Here is a 21,602-nt window from a genome sequence, read left to right on the forward strand (position 1 = left end):
CAGCAGAGCATTTTTCTAGTGTGGAATTTCTACTTTTACTTCAGATTTTGTGTGTAAAAACAGCCCACAAAATGAAACTACTTTTACTACTATTTTATTTTATATACACAATATACAAAGTTTGCACATGGAGAGTAAAATGGAAAAAACTATAATTTTGACTGGTGTTAAGTTCATATCTTAAAAGTAAATAGAGCAGGATGATTAACACTTTTCCACCCACGAGTTTATCCTGAATCTGAGCTGTGAACTCACACTGAGGATAAAAGAATGACGGCAGTGACACGTGACAGTCTATGAGTTCAGTCTCCATCCTACAGCCGCTCCCAGAGCTTTGAATCTAACCAGGACAATCAACAATCCAAGGTGAGACCATGAAAGCACCGTTTCTTATGACGAATGAGGATGAAGAGAAGTGAATATTCACAAGCATCTGCCTATAAATAAAATAAGAGGACAATAAGATCTGGCCTTTGCTGACAGATGATCCGCTCAGTCAGTGACTCGCAACACTGGGGTGAAGAGGTTTGACTCGAACAAGACGAGACAGTCCCAGTCTCAGACCCTGACCTGGAGACTTCACTGCTGGATTCTTGGACGTCGTGGGATGTTTTCCAGTTTGAGCTGCAAAGAAAAACAACAACAATGTTAGCGTTCAGCGGCCGTCTCATGAGGTTTACAGCGAAGCATGAGTGCCTCAGGTTCCTCGGGGTCCACATCTCTGAGGACTTCACATGATCCACCCACACCTCACAGCAGGTGGGGAGGGCCCGACAGAGGAAGCTGCATCAGGCTCATCTCCCCAAAACCTGCTCACAAGCTTCTATCGCTCCACCACTGAGAGCCTACTGACTGTCTGCTGCACTGCAGAGGACAGGAAGGACCTGCAGCGGCTGGTGAGAGCAGAGAGCAGATGATTGGGACCACGCTACCTCCCCTCAGAGACATCTACACCTGCACGCTTCAGAGGAAAGCAGGAGAATCACCAGAGAGCCCTCACACCCAGGACACTTTTCTTTCTCCCCTCAGGTACAGTTGTGCTCATACGTTTGCATACCCTGGCCAAATTTGTGAAATATTGTGCTTTAGTTTTTAGCAAATATGTTTGTTAATGGAAACATTTTTCTTTCATTTAGGGCTGGTGTTCAGACAAAGCTATTTATTGTCATGCAATTGTATTTGCTCTGATCATTCATGTTTTCATTAAAGAATGGAGCACACTTTACAAATTCCGCCAGGGTATGTAAACTTATGAGCACAACTGCAGACGCTACAGGACACTTAGAGTCAAAAGCAACAGACTCAGAAACAGCTTCTATCCCTGAGCTGTCAAATGTTTGCTCCCTCCTCCCTGAATGACAATATCACATCCTACAGGTGCAATATTTATGATTCAGTGCAATTCATATCATGTTTAACAATCATTTGCAGACAATAACCATAAGGGGGGAAATTAAACAGATTGTATCAAACATTAAAAAAGTAATTTTGTGCAAAAATTTCAATGTAAAAATGCATCTTAAAACAGCATCAGGCATGTCATTGGGAAATTACCAAATAAGTGAATCCTTGGAAGCGAGGGAGCAGAGCGACCAGAGAGGGGGGGGAGGCTTTGGGGGCAAGAAACTTTTGAAATTTAAAGGCTGAAATGGTGCATTCTGGTGAACTCTGACACCTAGAATTCTTTAAACATGAAGGCTTAAAAAACGTCTGTATGGGACCTTCTAGGCACCCCCCCCAAAAACAGCACAAAGTCATGTTAATGTGATGAAACCAAATATTTATACTGGATTCAAATTTGAATGAGCCACATGAAGTCATCACTATGTGTGCTTTCCGATCGACCATGGGAGTGAGCCTCTTCTGTTGAGGAACTTGTGGGGCAATGCCACTGGGTTGTTGCACGTACACACTACTGATCCCGTATGTTTGGTCCTGTTGTCGCGTCTCTTCCCTCCGCCGGGTGAAAAAATTGCTGGGCATTTGGTGGTTAGAGCGCTTTTCGTACAATTTCCTGGCATGATTTTTCGTTTTCATGTGGTCTATCAGCGCTTTGCATCCTCTGTCGCTGTATTTTGTCTCATCGTCGCACACCATGCACCTCGCTTTCCCAGCTACATCTAACTTTCAATAATGCTCTCCAATCGTTGTTTCCAACTCGTGCTTTTGGTGCGTAAGCTTCATGGGTTTCGCCAACCACTCCCAATTCCACTTGACGCGACACCCATCGTCCACTTCTCTTGCTCTATTCTCCTCTTTCCTGTCAATAATTCTAGCCATATTCCTCTTTCTCCCTGTCCTCCTTCTTCGCGCGACCACACAAACTGCCTTCCACTCTCGTAAAACGGTAGTTCTCGCGTTACCGAATTTGAACACGATGTACGTGAAAGTAAACATTGCAAGCCAGCGCACTGCTGACAACTACGTGCGATCCAACCCTATACCCCTTACACCCCATATTTTTTTTCTCATCGAATTTGGGCGATTCACGTTGGGTCTCAACATTGATACCTCGATACGCGAATTTTCGCGGATCCGTGACCAAATAACATGCCTGCAGCATTCAGTGACAGAAGTATTGCACAAATAATTTGACAAAACTGTCAAAAATGAACGCTGTTTAAGGAAGTTATCCCTCCCACTGTGATTTTATTTTCACCCCAGATTCTTCCTCGTCTGACCAACTTAGGAATTAGTCTGATTCTTGGACCGTGTGAGCATTTACAACCCCATCTTCATTCCAGATCTGGACCCCATACAGCACCTAACCTTTGCTCTAAACCTGCACCGTTTAAAGCCTAACTTATGATGCACAAAAATACAGAAAAACACATTCGATAACATTCAGTTTTTAAAAAATACTTCCTGATTTTTTGTTTGCAGCCAAAGCAGCAGGTCTCTCACCACAAACCGTTTCCACACTGTATATTCTGCTCTTATATTTCAGCTGCATATATTTTTTAGTGTGTTAGTTTATTTTTAATGCTGCTATACGGAGAGCACTAAACAGATTGTCTTTGTTTTCTGTAACAGTGAGAATAAAGATCTATTCTTGTCTCTACCTGGTGGGTTCCACTTGGGTATTCTGCCCCCTGCTGGGCTCAGGGAGACTGCAGGCTTCGATGTGGAGACGGAGGAGGATGAAGCAGGTCTTTTAGGTGCAACTTTGGCCGCTGGAGGACTTCTGACAGGGGTGGAAGCTGCTGAGACAAAGCGGTTTTTATTACACCAGTAAAATTACAGCTGCATTCAAAAGCTACACGGATGACGCCCATGGACGGACCTGCTGCCTGTGGTTTAGACTTTGATGGTGGCTTTTCCTTTTTAGAAACAGAGGGGGGTTTCTTCGTTACTTTCTCCTTCTTTTTAATGATTTTCTTTACGGTAAACTCGTCGTCGTCGCTCTCAGCCGGTTCACTGAAATCTTCATCGCTTTCTGAATCTGAAAAGGCATCACTGTAATTTTAATAACACAAAGAGACAACTACCGGATAATTAGATGAGAATAAAAAAAAGATAACCTGGTGTCAGTTTGGGTTGATAGTCCTCATCCTCATCTTCCTCGTTCTTTCTCCGCTCCTCGGATCCTTTAGAGGAAGTCTTTCTCTGTTTGGATGGAGCTGGTGACCCTTTGTCTGATGTGATTTTATCTAAGCCTGAAGAAAAAATAAAATTTGACAGCATTTCACTAATCCAAGGAACTTTTTCATTCATTCATTCAAACCTTTATTTAGTCTTGAAGGGGCATTGAGGTTTCCCTCATTTCCAATGCTGTCGAGATTACAGACACAATAAAAACAAGCACCAAATAATTGCTGGTAAATAAAATAAGATAATTTAAAGTACATTTAAAGTGCATGAAAAGCTCGGGAACCTTACCAATAACTGCTCCGTCCACACTGCAGTTGGACAGGTGTAAAGAAGCTGGATCTGTGTTTTCATCTACTGGGAGCTGAACTTTGACGTCTCCTGGGTGAACTTAAGAAGAATTTGAGTTGAAAACTGTAACAGCTTACAACTAAATCTGCATTTTACAGGCCAGAGCATACCTTTACTGGAACACTGGTCCTTTATTCCATCTGCATTGTTGAGCAAGGAAAGTGTAATGGCTGCTTCCAGATCTCTTTCATACAACTTTTCATCCAGCGGCCTTCTGCGAAAATGAATTGAGGTTGTTAGATTTAAGTCTGTGAATGATAGGAAGTCCTGTTAAGGATTTAGAACTTCTAGTTTCCTCCTCAGATACTTGAAACTAACAGCTAACAGACACAAAGCTTCAATCCAAACATTCACCACCCTCAATGTGTACAGAAGTTTACTGAGTGTGTGGTTGTCTCTGCTGCACGACTAAACTACTTTTGTTCTAAAGAACTGTTTGCTTATAATCAGCAAACAGTTCTTTCTACTGGAAATTCCTTTCACACTAGTGGTGAATAACTGGGAACAGAGACATCACATTTTATTTTGAATGAGCTTCCAGTTAGAACCGTTTATGTCCCGACATGAGGCCGGTCACAGTTGTTACAGAATTGGTCGATCACAAGCCTAGAAGTCAATGGAACAAACACAGTAATAAAATGAACAGAAAAAGACAAATAAATCATTCATCAGAATTGCTTGCATCAGCTAAAATCACAGCCCATCCTGCAGCAGGGAACACGACAGCTGGCTCCAGGCATCGTTACTTTGTCACTCTGAAGTGAATAATTTGCACAATCCTGCACGCTGTTCCATCATTTAGAATTCCTTGGGTTTGCTCTACTTATTGTGTGTTTGATTTGTAACTTATATCTTCTGTCTTTCAACACTTACTGCCTATAAACGTGTAAAACAGGCTTTCTTTTTCATTCTTTAAAAAAATTCTCTACTTGTAAGTGTTTACTGTAACCTTGCGTGTGAAAACTTACTTATAAAATTCATTCTGATCTGCACGTCTTCCACTTCAAATGCTAAACCTACAAGTCGCCCACCTGTTCTTCTGGCTCTGAGTGGATTGTGAGTTGGTCTCCTGACTCGAGGACTTGCTCAGTGGTTTCTTTTCCTCGCGCTTGGCATCCTCCCTGGCCTTTTTGCTCGGTGGTGCCTTCACACAGGCAAAGTCCTCATCTGTCACAAAACGAGGACACAGAACGGTGGGATGTTTGTTAGGAGAAGAAACTGAGTGTTGATGAGAAGGACGGAAGAATTTCGGGAAAATTTCGACCCGCAATTTGTTTGACAGATACTGAGATCTTGACTCACATTTTTTTTAAAGTCAAGTTCAGTATTGACTGTTTAACAGATTTAAAAGTGTTGGAGTTGTTATGAGCTAGGGTGTGTGTGTAGGAAAGGTAGGTAGGTATATTTACTGTCTTTGCAAAATGTTTATTTTTTATCTAAGAGTGGGTGTCTGCTTCACATTTATCAAAACAAATATTGAAATTCTTCAGATATCTCTGTAAGTCTTGTATTTCCTATAAAACATTAAGATTGCAAACAGCTTGCTCATAAAATTACTCGAGTTTACGAACAGCAACATAGCAGCTCCAACATTTCCACTGCATTGGATGATTCTCTGCTCCAGTTTACCATCACTGTTATTAAAAGAGAGCTGTCACTAGTGTTCAAATGTACATTTAGTTCTTTCTTTTTAACTTGGTATTCCAAGACATGTCTGCGTTTGTTTTTTTTAGTATTGTATTGCATGCTTTATTATCTTATCTTCAATATTATATGTATTCAGTTCATTCTGCGGTATTTTGTATCTTCCCTTGTACATATTTTGACTTCTTACCTTTTCCAGCCTGGTATTTTCAACAACTTCTCTGTATATTAAGGCGTTATATTAATAAATATGCTTGCTTTTTTACCTTTTAAATCCTTTTTAGAGCACAGTAACTTTAACATGAAGTTAAAGACATACTAAAGGTGATGATTGTATTTTCCTAAGCTGACAACTGTGGCTGTTCTTTCAGGAGTTTCGGCATAACAGTGACGTGTTTATGTGGGTATGAATGTATTTGAAGTCTGACAAATCAATAGCAGTTAGGTGAATTACTGTGGGTGAAAGAGATGGCAGAATATACTGGGAGCTTTATAAGTTACTCACCATCGTCAAAGTCCTTGGCTTCAGAGTAATTTACAACCTTTGTCTTCCTGTGTGTCAACAACAAACAACGTATCAGCGTCAACGGACAGTAAGAATCATCAGACAGCGTGAACTGAGGGTAATAAAAAAACGTTTTCACACCTTGTTGGTCGGTCCATTGCTTGCGAAATGATACAATTACGTTTTATGCAGTTAACAACAACGACTTTAACGTTAGATTAGCGGCTACATCGACGTGAAATGAGACATGTCCTCTCTGCCTTCAACCAGCCCGCCCGAATCAACTGGAAGTGACGCTTGTTGACGAAACTGACGAACACCGGAAGCAGATTAGAAGAAAAAAAAACCAAAAAGCTTTGCACGTCTTATAATCAAACCAAACTATAAAAAGATTTATTTTGTGTATACATATGTGAATATTTAAACAGTCCCTCCAGGAATTCGCGATGTTGTGATCGAGCGAAATCAACCAATCACCGCGAATTTTGCGCGGCCTCGCAATATTGTCCAATCACCGCAACTTTCTTGCAATTTTGGCCCGCCTCCCGTGAGTTCAACCAATCATAGCAGCTCCCAGAGGAAACGTAATGCACGTACGCCACCGAATTACTTCCTTGTTTATGGTTTGAAGATGCAGACAATCTTCTGCATTTTGGGGAGATGTGGAAAGGTTCCTCCTTGATAAAACAGGACAGTCCATTAAAATGGGACCCAGAGATATTATCTCAAAATTTGAACACAAAGACAAAACATTTTGCTTATAATAATAAATCTTATGACCCTAATGGGTAAGTTTCACATCCACAAAATGAAGTTTTCCAAGTCCCTACCAAACTTTGATGTATTTGTTGTAGAATTAAACTTTTATATTGACACTTTAGAGCTAATGACAAATAAGAAATGTGAAAGGACACTTCTGTATTTTAAGAAATTATTTCCTAAAGCCTCAAAATAATAAGAAAACCAGGCACACCTTATACCATGTGCCTTATATGCACTATTATGTATTTATATATATATATATATATATATATATATGGCTGCTCAGTGGCGTAGTGATTAGCACTTTCGCCTTGCAGCAAGAAGATCCCTGGTTTGAATCCCGGTCTGGGCCTGGGATCTTTCTGCATGGAGTTTGCATGTTCTCCCTGAGCATGCGTGGGTTTTCTCCGGGCACTCCGGCTTCCTCCCACAGTCCAAAAACATGCTGAGGTTAATTGGTTACTCTAAATTGTCTGTAGGTGTGAATGCGAGTGTGATTGTTCGTCTGTGTATGTAGCCCTGTGACAGACTGGCGACCTGTCCTGGGTGTCCCCTGCCTTCGCCCGAGTCAGCTGGGATAGGCTCCAGCACCCCCCGCGACCCTAATGAGGATAAAGCGGTGTATAGAGGATGGATGGATGGATGGATATATATGTGTGTGTGTGTGTGTGTGTGTGTGTGTGTGTGTGTGTGTGTGTGTGTGTGTGTGTGTGTGTGTGTGTGTGTGTGTGTGTGTATGTGTATTTTAATTTATCTTCTTCTCTTCCTTTCGGCTTTTCCCTTCAGGGGTCGCCACAGTGAATCAATTGCCTCCATCTAACCCTGTCTTCTGCATCCTCTTCTTTCTTCTCATATGCTTTGTTATATCCTGACTCTGTAGTTCCTTTGATTCTAAATAAAGATTTGCATTTAAAAAAAGGTTTGAAGATGCAGACATGTGTGATACTAATGTCTCTCATTTACCAACAAAAATTACTGCTGAAGACCATGATAGACAATTAATTCACTGATGTTCTTCACCAAAGCGGAGCTAAACTGTTTTGCACCCATGTAATACTGTGGTAGAATACAAAAAAGAAAAAAATCCTCGATTGATACAAACTTTTTTTTAAAACACGAAACATATTAGAACGGCTGAAATGAGCGGACAACAGACCAGACAAATCACCATGATGGAAACTGTTGCATCCAGATCCATTAGAGACTGAAAGTATGAAGGTAAATTAGATTAATTATTCCACCAAAGAACATGGCAGAGTTATGTGACAATCAGCGTGTGTGAATCCTTCCTCTGTTACCCACATCACTCAAAAACAGACTCAGGGATTTAAATGAAGTTTTCAGGGTCGGTCAGAAATGACACAAGGACCAAATGATTAGACTTCGGCAGTGATACAGCTTAAAGTTTGGATCCACAGATTTTTTAAGGAGTCATAGGGGCACGGTGTCTGATCGCGGCACGTTAACCATGGCAACAAGTGAACGCTACCTCAGTGGCCTGCTGACGATCACATGATTGTGAAGATGATTTTCAACTTTGTTAACTTTCTGCTTCAACTTTAAACTAAATTTCCTTCACTAAGCCAGCCCTCTGGACTTCCAGTAAGCTGTGTTCCTATTGGCTGTCCAGGTGGCTGCTTGGTGTAATCAGGAACACCTGAGCAGCTCAGTGTCTTCCTGCTTTATGTCTGCAGTCAAACATTTCCTCTGCTTCTCATCACTGAACCGGGTTTGACTCCGTTGCTTTAGTTTGTTCTTTAGGCGTTGGCTTGCAGCTAGTGATGGCGAGATGAAGCTTCATGAAGCACTGAGGCTTTCCATCCAGTTGGTTCACTCATGGTTCGAAGCTTCATGGTGCTTCATTTGCTCTACTGCGCCATCAAGTGGACAAATAAAAGTAAAACAGGCAGAGTGCCTATAATGACACACTGGCTTTGCTATGTGAAGCTTTGAATTGTGTTTAAATGATAATGCCAATAAACATATAATATACTTAATATAGTGTCTGTTTTTCCTGACAGCAGAGATAGAGAGGAAAGTGGAAACAAATGGGGAGAGATTTGAGATCTGTAGTTTGACTGCTTGATTGAGGTCAGGTTCTGGATCTCTGTAAAGTGTTTAAATACTTTTAATTGTAATAAGGGTGACATAAATAAAATGTACTTGTGCTTCTTTTTGTTTTGTGACTGTGCTTGTGGTATCATTGCAAAACTAAAGTAGGGACAGCATTTTATTTGATATTATTCAAAAATATGAGAATTTTTCCACAGAGCTGGGATTTAGGTGGTTTCTTTTTTTTGGACAATATTTCTCCAGCTCCTTGGAACACCTCACCTTTAATAAAATCATACATATTAGGACTGATAGTTCAATATATGGCAGGTATCCAATATATTATGAGTTTTCCCACATAAAAACCTTATGAGTAGTCAACTCAAAATACTCCCACACGGGTGAGGACTTCCTCTTTCTTCCTTGCTCCATCTGTGAGAGAGTATTTGTGATACAACCAACAAACATGGAACTGGCAGGAATTTGAATGTTCTTACAGTGTTTTCTTGTAAAATCACTGTCACCACAATATAAATATAAATATATTTATATATGCACCATCACATGAATTAATCATTACCCAACACCAGTGTATAGTTTACAGCTCATTTTATTAATAATAAATAAAACTTTTGTACATATTTCACTTACACATGTTGTCTTTCAGAATAGGTAACACAGAAACTAACACATGCTTTGCAGGCCCTGCTGTAGAACTGTGGCTCCCAGTGACTTCTTTACATACACGTCAGTGTCTAGTTCCCATGGGACTGAAGAAGGTGACAGAAGGTGCAGACACCAAATACAGGAGTGACATTTACAAATGGTAAAACTGACACACACAAACACCCATAATTTTACACAACCCATAAACCAATGTAAAAGAAAAAAATATATAATGCCTCACATCAAAGCACTGCAGTTGGGAAATAATCTAAACTGCTGCTCTTCCTACACTTCTCCTACTCCTCCAGCTACTGCTATTTCACACCGAATAATACTAACTAATAATACTTACTGAATAATACTAACTACAACTCGCTCTCACTCCTCTCTCCACAAACGCCAACAACACCCACAGTGGGGCTCGAGATCTGAAACGTTTTTATGGGACAGCGATACGTTGAACGAACCAATCACGTGATCTGCACAAACCGAGGCCTCGTTTGTCATCGGTCACGTGACTTTTTCAGAAGCGACCCAAGCCTCGAAGCGAAGCTTCATCTGACACGCCCACTTTTACTCGAGACACGCCTCGATGCCTCGGTTCATTTGTCCCATCACTACTTGCAGCTTCCAGCAGTAAAATCCTCTTTAATGTGTTTCTTGGTGTGTTTTAGGGCTTTGTACTGGATAGTTTTCTTGGTAAATGTGGTTCTTTAGCCACAGTTAGCACATGGTGCTAATGTGTGCAGTGATTAGTGGATTTGGTGCAGCTGAGTTGTGTCTTTATCTTGGCTGTAGTGAGTCTTTAGAGGTTTTTGGTCAGACACATTCTGTATTCTTGTTTGTGAACCAATGTTGGTTGTCCAGAAAGTAAGAGTTCCTGTCCTGATTCTCTGTTTAAAGAGCTTCTCTGGTAGGCTGCAGGAGACTTTAGCGTTTGGGTTGTGCTAGTTTGGTTTTTGTACAGTTTCATTTGGACGACTATCTTGAGGCCCCTCCATGTGGTTTAGTGAGGTTTTCTGGAACAGTTCTACAAAGCAACCTGCAGCAGAAGAGACTTTGAGAGTTTTTAGGAAGTTCTGGAGAGCAGCACAAACATTTGTCAGCAGTTTGAGCAGGAGAAGGTGAGCTTCAGAGTAGAAATGAGAAGGAAACCTTGTTGACCCGTGTGGTGAGGTCCTGTACCAAGAGTTTGAGCAGGTTGTGAAGAGTCTGTAGTTCTTTGGTCTGAAAGCACCAGAAGAGTCGACTCGTTAAAGGAGAAAACAGGCGATATTGTTGGTTTCCTTAGACTGAATATCAAGTTTTTATTTTAAATGATTTACTGTGAGCCCAAGAAGACTTCAATAAACTCCTCCATACCCTGAACACAACATATTTTATTACCGTGTTAAATCTTTTTTTAAAATGTTTTTGGGTTTTAATCATAGTTTTTTTTCTCTTTGCTTGTGTAGTTTTGTCATCTGTGTGAAAGGTTCTAAACAAATAAAGTTGAATTGATAAACTGAATAAGTGACTAACTCATGATTGTGACAACAGAAGTATTTTTTTTATTGTGATTTAAGGGTTTGTTTCATTTTTAAGGCTGGGGTTAAAATCTTGATAGAAAAAAAAATTTAAAGTAATTAAATCAAAGGAAAAAGCATTTAATACAATAAAACTTTTTTTAAAAATTAAACAATACAATAAAATATATTAGACAAAATATTTAATTCGATACAAAACGTAATTAAAATATTAAACATTAAAGATGAAATATTTTAGATAATTTAAAAATGCAATTAAACAAGAAGAATAGTAAACCTTTAAAAAGACAAAACATTTAATTAAAAAATTAAATGTTTATTTGGAAAATTAAATCTTGGACAATAAAATTTTAAATGGGAATTTAACAGAAAATACAATGAAGCATTTAAAAAGAAAATTAAACATTAAAAGGTGATAAAATATTTAAAAAGAAAAAAAATTAAACATTAGGAAAGAGAAGGAAGTTTTTCAAGCAAGCCGATAAAAAAAACAAAAAAACAACAACAATTAAACATTAAAAAGACAAAACATTTCAAAATCAAATCAGGCATTAGAAGGTATGAGTAAGGTCATCTGAAAATAGTAGGGCTGGACCCGAACATCCGAATATTCGTTAGCTACGGCGGTATCCGGATATTCGGGTACGGGTAGTCTGCAGCGTTTATTTCAGTAAACACTCATGGTGAGGACAACATATGCTACCTGCCACCTGGTGTCTTTGTGCTTCCTCTTCTTCAGAGGAAACCTCAGCTTCCTCTTGCCAATAATAAAAAAAGGGACATTTTGGGACACTGCATGCCAAAGAGAGTCTAAAGCAGTTATTCATCCTCACACCTACAGTATGGGGCTGCCAAACCGAGGTTTGCATGGCCTCACATGTACAGTAGGTGTGTGTGGGAGGGAACCAGACTGAAAAATAAACATCACTTAGTTAAAAATATATTTGGAGATGTCTTTAACAAAGGTAAAATACATTTTCATTTTGTTCAACCTTTGTTTTAAGTCTTACATTCAGGATGTAACTGTCACTTATGATAGGCTGTCTGGCTCTCACAGTTTTTGCAGATTAATTGTTGGATTGTACATCAAATTTTACCACTTTGCATCGATATGTACTGGCTTTAAGACTGAATTTTGTTTCTCCTTTTACAGTGAGTTCTCTCCACAGCAGCAGTCCAATCAAAGCAAACAATCAAAGTTGATCTCTGGAGCACTTTACAACAGCCCAAAGGGAGACCAAAGTGCCTCACAGGGAAACACAAGAAAATAACTTAAAGTACAGTAACTTAAAACAGGACAAACACCTGCAGGCAAATTTAGAATAGTCAATTAACCTCGGCATGGTTACTGTGGAAAGAAAGCCAGGCATGCATAGGGAGAACATGCAAACTCCACGCAGAAAGACAGCGGGAAGGCCGGGACACGAACCGGTGATCTTCTAGCTGCAAGGCGAAAGTGCTAACCGCCACTCCCATGTGCAGCCCATAAAACATACAATACAATAAAATAAATAGCAATAAAACAGCACTAAAATATAGCATCTAAAAGAAAAAATAAACCGTCACCATGCTGCTAGGTATGAAGCCGTTGTAAACAGGAAGGTTTTGAGTTGACCCAGGTCAGTGATGGTCCAGCAGATGGCAGCATGATCCTGATGCCTCAGCACTTTGGATCACAGAGGTACAGAGCCTGACCGGCTGATTGACACGGACCTGACATATCCTCTGCCATCCAGTCGCCCACGTTCAGGGCGGAAGCAATCACGGCCTCCCTCTGAAGTGCACTGAAAGGGAAATCACCCCATTTTTTAACTGCACTTCTAAGAGAGCAGCGGCCGTACCGAGGGTTGTCATTTTCCCTTTCTTGAGTGGGTGGCTGTCGGCTGCGGTTTGTCACACAGCGGACCTGGAGGAGAAGTTTAGAGATGTGATGGTCCGTGTCTTCGGACCCAGACATGGAAGGGAGACATGCAGCCGTGGGGCCAAAAGGTCCTGTGGTCACACATTCCTAAACTCCTCCAGCGCTGCCTACATCCCTGACTAAAATATCAGATCCAGTCATGCAAACACTGCGGTCAAAACATCACGCTTCCATTCACACATATAGATGTTTATATTGTGTTTGTGCCAGGTGGCTTGTTTACCACTTGATTAATCATCATTTTTAGGTAATAATGAGATGGCAGCGCTCTTCTCCATATATACGTCACGTCTCTTTTTAACCACAGGAAATAATGCACATTTATGTTGCTGAAATGAAAATCGCCACGCCTCCACTCCTACAGAGTCACATGAACGCCGGTAGGGAACAAAACGTGATATTTTGATTCTTCGCAAAACTAAAAGCAGAAAAACCCTCTAAGATTACGACTCAAGTAAATGTTGTGTACTGAAATCTGTCCCGAGTTAAAAAAATATTTAGGTATGTGACACTGTAAAAAAAAAAAGTCTGTGATTTTCACAGAGTTCCTCCTTTTGATTTTACATTTTTTCTGTTTTTTTTTTTAGAACATTGCAAACTCAGTGATTCACAACAGTGATGTGAATGCATCTTTAAGGAAAATGTAAATGTTTTGATATAAAAAGACTGTTGAAATACATCAGACAGTTATTTTATTTCACAGATATATCCTTTTTCTTCAACAAGTGAAACTGTTAAATTTGAATACTGTGGACACCGCTCGTTTTTGTTACATCTTACATATTATAACTGTTTTCTTTACTAAAGTAGAGCTTTATCATCACTATTATTGCTCCTAAAGGTGTAAACATTGTTTGTTTAACAAGAGACAGTACTTGTATATCCGAAGAAAGCACCAGAAATGTGCAGAAAGTCGCTTTGAATGCATTTTTTCAAAGGAAAAGGGTCGGTGTTTTAGTCCACTGTGACTGTGATTTTTAACTTCTGGGTCAAAAAAGACAGACAATCTGTGAACCCTGTTGATGTACAGCTTGGATGAAAATATAAACAAAGACAATGTTTCACTCTTTCTGATGTTGGGATCACGTCAGAAAAATAATTTCAAGTCGAAAAGAGGTCATTTAGGGGTTTTATCTGCTGTTAATCATAGTGGGGGTTAAAAATCCCAAATGCAAGCACAAGTACTCTATCGTTCTGCGATTTACTTTTGCAGGAACAACACACAACTAAAAGTATTAGCACCATAGCTTGCTATGCTAGCAGCTGGTGTACATTTGTTAGCATCATTCATGCAAACTGCAAGCAATTTCAACAAATAAAAAAGGCTCAGAAAGTAGCAGAGCAGCTATTCTCTCTATAACTTCCTTCTTCTAAATTTCCATTTATCCTTGTTAGATTTAATCGCTGAATTGTCTAGTAACTTGCAACAGGTTGTGATATTTAACAAACATATTCTTCCCCGTCTGGCTCCAGTCTGCAGCATCACCAGCCTATTTTGAAAGGAGACGTGCAGCTGGATTTACTCGCCTAGCTGGCAGTCGTGAGGTCATCAGCGCCTTAATTTGAGCTTGTTAGTTGGAAGTGGTCAGGACGCAGCTTTCCCCCTCAACCACTGATGTGAATGCCATCATTATGTGCTGTATAGCAGCTCAGACTGGTAGTTTGTGTGGGGCTCTGCCAGTCCAGCCCTGATGTCCCTGTATGGTTGTTCCGCAGGCGGAGACTGTCATGTTGTTATTTACATTCCACGCAGGGCCGAGAAAAAATAGACCTCTTCTTCACTGGTGAGATATTTTATCATGTCACTGCTGCACTTTGCTCCCTTACCGTGTGCAATTACTTTTCACCTCATGTAAAGAGTCTTGCACATCTTCTGTGCATATGTAGGTTCTCAGTGTTTTTGCACTGTGTTTCTATTTATTCTGTATTGTCTTTTAACTTTTTTCTCTCATGTAGAGCTGCTGTAACAGTGAACTTTCCCCACTGTGGGATCAGTAAAGTTTATCTTATGCAAAAGATTGTCATATCTTGCATGAATAGCATTGAAGTGATCCTTGAGTGGGGATTTGTTCCTACAGTCTGCTGATAAACTGTGTTATTACGCTGCAAGCTTGGTGTATTTTTAGTCCTGCATGAAGACAAAGTGCTCTGTCAAAGACCGCCTTCATTGGTAGGGGGCACCAGTTATTTACAAGCCTTAGACTAAATACGCCTTGATGAGCTTTTAGCGTTTCGGATATCCGGCGATGCAGTTGTGTCAGCGTGGAGTTGTTATTGTAACCTAGAAATGGCCTTGCGTCAGACGTCTTCAGGCATGGAGCGGCGGCCGCAGCAGCCACGGCTTCGGCTTCAGCGAACCAGAGTGGGCAGACAGATCTGTCAGTCAGTGGCTTCCGGAGTTTGTTGTCTTTTTTGGAGCACACACGCGGCAGCCTAATTGCAAGGGAGATGAGAGACCGCAGGGGAACAATCACGCAGAGAGTCGAGGAAGTGTGGGCTAGTGACTGCACAAACTGGAGCTGATTGTATAGAAGGCATGGCATCACCCACAGCAATGCAGCACGGGCTTCAGCTCTGGATTTCTTTTGTTTTTTGTTGCACAATTGATTGTGATAGTCGGAGACACAGTGGACCTGGTCATGGGTTTATCACGCAGGATGAATGGTGTCGATGACTTAATGATTTCACAGATGTCTCAACACGGTATCCAGTAATTTTACACCCCCTGTCAAAAGTTTTGAGACGGGTTCTCATTTATTTGAATGAGAAAGTGTCTCAGAACTTTTGACAGGGAGTGTAGGTTCAATTGCAACATGTGGAATTTGTTTTTTTAGGCCTTTCTGTGTCCCAATGTGGACTAAAAATGTCTAGTTTTGGTAATAAATTGGACATCGATGGGAATACCGTTCACAAGCTGCAAACATGTACTCATATGCAAGTTCACTATGACATGAACACACACACAGTTATGGAGAAAATGATCAAACAACCCTTGTTTTGTTCAGTTTCTTGTTCATTTTAATGCCTGGTACCACTAAAGGTACATTTATTTGGACAAATGTAATGATAGCAACAAAAAAAGCTCATGAGCGTTTAATTTAAGAGCTGGTATTTAGATATTTTCTGTGGTTTTCTTGAAATTAACCAAAATCACTTAAGTTCTTATATGAAAAGGTGTGGCTTTGTGCTGACAAAAACAGTGGTTTTAGGCATTTCATGTTCTCTTTTCTGTCTGTTTTAGTCACATGAGACACACAGGGGTTAGTGGTTTTTTTTTTTTGCATAATCACTCTTTTTGATGACAACGGTGGTCTAATTGTTTTTTCCAGGACTGTAATGTGGCCCTAGTATTTTTATCTGATTTGACTTAGTCATATAGTTCTAAAATAGTGAAATAATTCAGTATTTTACAGAAGAAAAAACCCTGAAAAAATAATAAAACTAAAACACCATCAATTTTACTCATCAAAGCATGTTTACAAGAGTTAAATACAAATTCAATGATAAAATCTAATAATTTAATGCCCTAGCATAAATGCAACATTACTGATATTCCCTTGGATACCATTTGAGTCTCGATGAGATTTATTTATCTATGAATCCACTTTGGCTCCAAAAACCGCTCTGCTAACACAAAACAAGAGCAGCACAGCAGAAGAGCAAAAGCTGAATAAAAGAAAAGCATTTCTCGGTGCTGAATCATCCTGACAACCTGCTGCTCGTGCTTTTGGGCGCCAATATCAGGTCCCGGATGAGGAATGTCGGCGTGATTACGTGTGTCGACGGGTCAGTGGGGATAAAAACAGCATCAAAGGGCCGGCAATAATTCAACGCTGCCCGTTTTACACCTTTCAAAATAGCATCCGTAACGCAGCATTGTCTCCTGTGGCCCAGCGTGGCGCTTGAAGGGCACTCGGGGGGCAGTCTCATTAGGGCGACCTTTCAACGGGCAGGTCAGGGGCAAAAGCACACGAGCACATGAGACCTCGCTGAGCTGTGTCTCGTCATGCCTGGGATGCAGAGCTCTCACTGTTGTTGATGGATCGGCTATCTGAGATTCCCCTGTGCCGCGAAACACACGGCCATCTTTAATGGTCAATAAGTGTCCGCATGCTTCTGACTGCAGCGGCCTCTCAGTGAGCTGCCCCACGAGGAATAATCCTGCTCAGTAAACATGCAACCCTATGTTAAGTAGAGGAAAATACTCACAAGTTTTCACTGTCCTGCGGGTCAAATTGACCTGTTTTAAAGTTTGAAAATGTGAAAAAAAATGAAACTTCTGGTGTCCACATTTTAGGGAAATTTTTGAACATTTTTTGGTGGAAAAAAACAGAAACATTAAAAAAAATTCCCTGGATTTTCGTTGTTTTTTGTGAATGTTCTTAAGAAAACATAAGCAATTTCACTAATATTTTTAGGATTTTTTTTGGAAGATTTTTACTCACTTTTTGAAAATATTTACAAGAATTTTCTTGCCAAATTTGGGAGATTTTTTTAAATAAAACTTTAAGGGAAACTTTTAAGGAATTATTATAATTTTCTTCCTGAAAGTTTTGCAAAGTTTCTGAAATTTGGGGGATTTTTTGCTCAATTTTTGGATTTTTTTCTAATAAGGAAATAATATTTTTTGGAGTCCGTAAATGAGGACAACAGGAGGGTTAACATTTGATCAGTTGGTGAAGAAACTCGCTGCAATCTGTAGCAGATGCACTGACAACGCATGTTATTTTAATATTCCACTGAGATACGCCATCTGCAATGCAGAGGGTGACACAGTTTACCACGTTCAGCCGAGCACCTGGACGACACATCGTGCATCTAAAGAGGCCAGTATGCTTCTGTAAACAATCACTGCACCAAGATTTGTGCATTTATGTGGCGCAGGGAATCAATACCCTAAGTAAAAAGACTTCTCACAAGTTTCATTCAAAGTAAAGTGTCATTGATCTTGTTCAAACTACTTGCCAGTGTCCAATGCTGCAATGCAGTGAGGTGTCATCTCTGATAGAGACAGATTGTCTTAGCTTCTGTTTGACACCAGAGGGCGACGTCCACATGTGAGAGGAACAGCTAGAGGAGCAGTTATGGACGTTTCACAGCTCATCTCCAGTAAACCACACTTTGTTTACATATCTTTGGTTATCTTACCAGCATGAGGCTGATGTGTGAAGCTGCGCCTTTTATCGCTTACATACAGCGACTAACAGTAGATGGGAGCTTATCTACTGGAATATATGGATATAGAACTGAACTATAAATAACTACAAAGACACAACATGCAGCACTACAATCATTTTCCATTTTCCATTCTCCTCCATTGCTCTTGTTATTCCACACCTGCCCACCAGTCGTCACTACTGCTCACACAGCTGCTCCGTTTTTTCCTCAGTCAGCAATCGGTCAGTTTCTGCCAAGTCATCTAGAGCACAGTGTTGCTTCAGTGTCTCAGCCTTTACCCTGTTCTGTTCTGTTGCTCAGTATGCAGATGTCTGTTTTACTGGCTGTGATGTCATCAAAGAGGCCTGTAAAGGTGGTAATAGTAAGAATTGATTCAGGAAAAATGTGGGTCTCCTGTCAAAACTGATGACAGACTTCCATCATTTAGCCCTTTTTAGCTTCTTAATTGGAAAAAAAAAAAAAACGGCTGAAACAAAGACGTCACTTCTTGTTTTGTAGTGAAAGCAGCTTTTAGTGCAGGAAAACTGCAGCTTTGCCTTTTATTTGCTAGTAAACGACTTTATTTAAACCAGCAGTGTGGAGCTTTTGTTTCTCTCTTGTGGCAGTGACAGTAATCACACCATGCGTTTAAGGTGTTTTCCTTGCTGTCAGATTTTTTCTTTCTTTTTTTTAAACTGCAGTACTTCCTTTGAAGAGCAGGTTTCTCTTTTACAAAGGTCTTCACTCTACCTAGGTTTCCCCAACAATACGTCTCATTAGTACAGGAGTGTATTGACCCTCCTGCAGGTCAAATTGATCCATTTTAAAGTGTGAAAATGGTGAAAAAACACATTTTCACAGAAATTTTTTTTTCACAATTTCAACATTTTTGGGAAATTTCTGAACATTTTTTTGGTGGAAAAAAAGAAATGTAAAAAAAATGTTTTTCAATAACATTCGCAAAAAAATCAACCAAAATCCAGCAAAATTGGATGGATTTTGGTTGATTTTTTTGTGAATGTTCTTAAAAAATATTAGAAGTTTTACTGATATATATGGAATCACTTTGGATATTTCTAGGATTTCTCAGGAAGATTTTTACTCATTTTTTGAAAATATTTACAAGAATTTTCTTGCCAAATTTGGGGGATTTTTTTTTTTAACATAAAACCTTTAAGGGAAACTTTTAAGAAATTATTGGTATTTTCTTCCTGAAGGTTTTGCAAATTTTCTGAAATTTGGTAATTTTTTTTTGCTGAATTTTTGGATTTTTTTCAGACAAAGAAACAACATTTTGTGTTGCCCGTAAATAAAAACACCAGGAGGGTTACGTTTCTCCTCTCTTCAGCTCTGGCAAACCAATCAGAGCCGGCTGAGGTAAACTCGTTGCTACCAGCACACTAGAATGTTCCACAGACATCAGATTTTAAACTTCAGTGGGCCCATTTTTCGCAGAACGGACCGATTAACCTGGTGCTGATAGGGTTAAACAGCATGGTGTGAACTCATTTATATGCAAAAGCCCTGCACTCCAGCTTTAAAAAAGAAAACTGGTCAGGGCGACCCGATAGCCGAGCGGTTAGGGCACATACCACATGGGCGCTAATGGCCTGAGCAGCGATCCATTTGCTGCACGTCACTCCCCCCCATTCGCCCTTCTTCTTTCCCTATCAATAAAGACCCAAACACATATTTTGCTTTAAAAGAAAGCTGATCTGGATGAAACAGAGTGGCCGCTGACTCTTCTGGGTCTTTCTTGAATGTCATTCGTTGGTAGCTGCTCTCCAGGACAGGCAGCAGGCCAGAACCTTTGATCAACTCCTTATGGGTTTAGATTTCATCCAGCGGGGGCCGTGACAAAAATAAATGATCTGATCTTTGTTGTGCTGGCGGAATGACAGCAGCTCCCTTCCAGGATGACTCACTCTCTCAGCGGTGTGCCATTCCTGACGCTCTCCTCCGCCCATCAGCCAAATTGCCGTGATCCTCTGCTCATTGCCGCCCCTCGCCCGCCCTCCGTGGAGCAAGGTGGTCGCATCCTCGGGGCCGGCGGCGGCGTTTTCATCCCGCCGGGGTGAGAACGTGCAAAGCGGTGAGCAAATGCGCTGAGAGAATTCCTCGCATTCTCCTGCTCGGTCCTGGTGGCCCGGTTTGGTGTTGGGTTCCTGGGAGAGAGGGAAGAGGAGCCGGGGGAATCGGCAGCCGACTCAGCAGCTGACACCTCCTCTGATCTCTGTCTCTTCCTACAACCATAAACCAAACTGTCTGACTTTTCAGCGTGGCGGCCACATAAACAGAGCTCTTCCCCCCGTGGCCTCCAGAAAGTCTGCCAGCTTTTGCCTCGAAGGAGAAGACGGTTGAAGACGTGGCAACGCCCGAACTGAGTGCTCCCATTTTTTAGTGTTTGGGAAAGAAAAAAATAATTCTTTTAGATAGATTGCCCCCCTAATGAATCTAATCACATTAATAAATGTCTATTTTTGCTCACTGAAACTGACATAATAGTTTTTTTGGCAGGAGTTATTCCATTAATGCTCCTCGTGGACGGTGGAGCGATAAACCGGAAGTCCAGCTCTCAGCATCCAGCGACAGATAAGCAGATAGGTGCAATATTAACTGCTCTGAACCTGGCACTTCTCTGATGCTGCTTCTCGCGATCTCACGCTAAAGGTTTCATGAATCAACTGCCCTGCTGAGCTCACACTCTTCAGCTCCAGGCTGCAAAACGGCTTGATGGCAGCTTGTTGAGCAGACCGTTAGGTGTCTTTCAGCTCTCTTGGGATCAGAACTGGATCACTGGGCTTAAAGGAAGATCAGTGGTCATGATGTTCGGCTTTCGACTCTGTTATTGAGACTGGACAAGCACTTATTTTCTGGAATCAGAAGTATTTATACATAGATGTGATCGTTTTGTTGTCCATCTAGTCTTCACAAGTCATGTTTAACAGCGTATTACAATTAATTCCCAAAAGGTAAATGTCAAACAACAGTTCTTTTAACCCTCCTGTTGTCTTCATTTACAGGCACCACAAAATATAGTTTCCTCGTCTGAAAAAAGTCCAAAAATTCATCAAAAAAAATCCCCCGAATTTCTGAAAATTTGCAAAACCTTCAAGAAAATTCCAATAATTCCTTAAGTTTTTTTTTTTTTAAAAATCCCCCAACTTTGGCAAGAAAATTCTTGTAAATATTTTCAAAAGATGAGTAAAATCCTTTTTAAAAAAATCCTAAAAATATCTAAAGTGATTACATATATATCAGTGAAACTTCTAATATTTTCTTTAAGATTATTCACAAAAAAAACAACCAAATTCGAGCAAAATTTGCTGGATTTTGGTTGATTTTTTTGTGAATAATCTTAAGAATCTTTTTGTTTTCCCACCAAAAATGTTCAAAGATTTCCCAAAAATGTTGAAAATGTGGACATCAG

General features: G+C 40.3%; 1 protein-coding gene across 2 annotated transcripts; it reads right to left on the reverse strand.

Annotated features, from left to right (window-relative positions):
* Window positions 1–78: 78 nt before the first annotated feature.
* Window positions 79–6,394, reverse strand: rad51ap1 (RAD51 associated protein 1). 2 transcript variants are annotated; one of them, XM_022213508.2, is made up of 9 exons: window positions 6,230–6,394; window positions 6,089–6,135; window positions 4,971–5,106; window positions 4,050–4,153; window positions 3,880–3,969; window positions 3,522–3,656; window positions 3,284–3,442; window positions 3,063–3,200; window positions 79–624 (listed from the first exon to the last, which is right to left on the reverse strand). In XM_022213508.2, exons 1-9 carry the CDS (start codon window positions 6,244–6,246, stop codon window positions 497–499), a joined length of 954 nt encoding a protein of 317 aa, XP_022069200.2. In that variant the 5' UTR covers window positions 6,247–6,394; the 3' UTR covers window positions 79–496. The 2 variants fall into 2 exon arrangements, with proteins under 2 accessions (XP_022069200.2, XP_022069199.2); XM_022213507.2 differs by having other exon boundaries at window positions 3,880–3,978; window positions 6,230–6,393.
* Window positions 6,395–21,602: the final 15,208 nt, after the last annotated feature.

This window comes from Acanthochromis polyacanthus, chromosome 1 (genome assembly GCF_021347895.1).
Source record: "Acanthochromis polyacanthus isolate Apoly-LR-REF ecotype Palm Island chromosome 1, KAUST_Apoly_ChrSc, whole genome shotgun sequence".
NCBI classification, from domain to species: domain Eukaryota; kingdom Metazoa; phylum Chordata; class Actinopteri; family Pomacentridae; genus Acanthochromis; species Acanthochromis polyacanthus.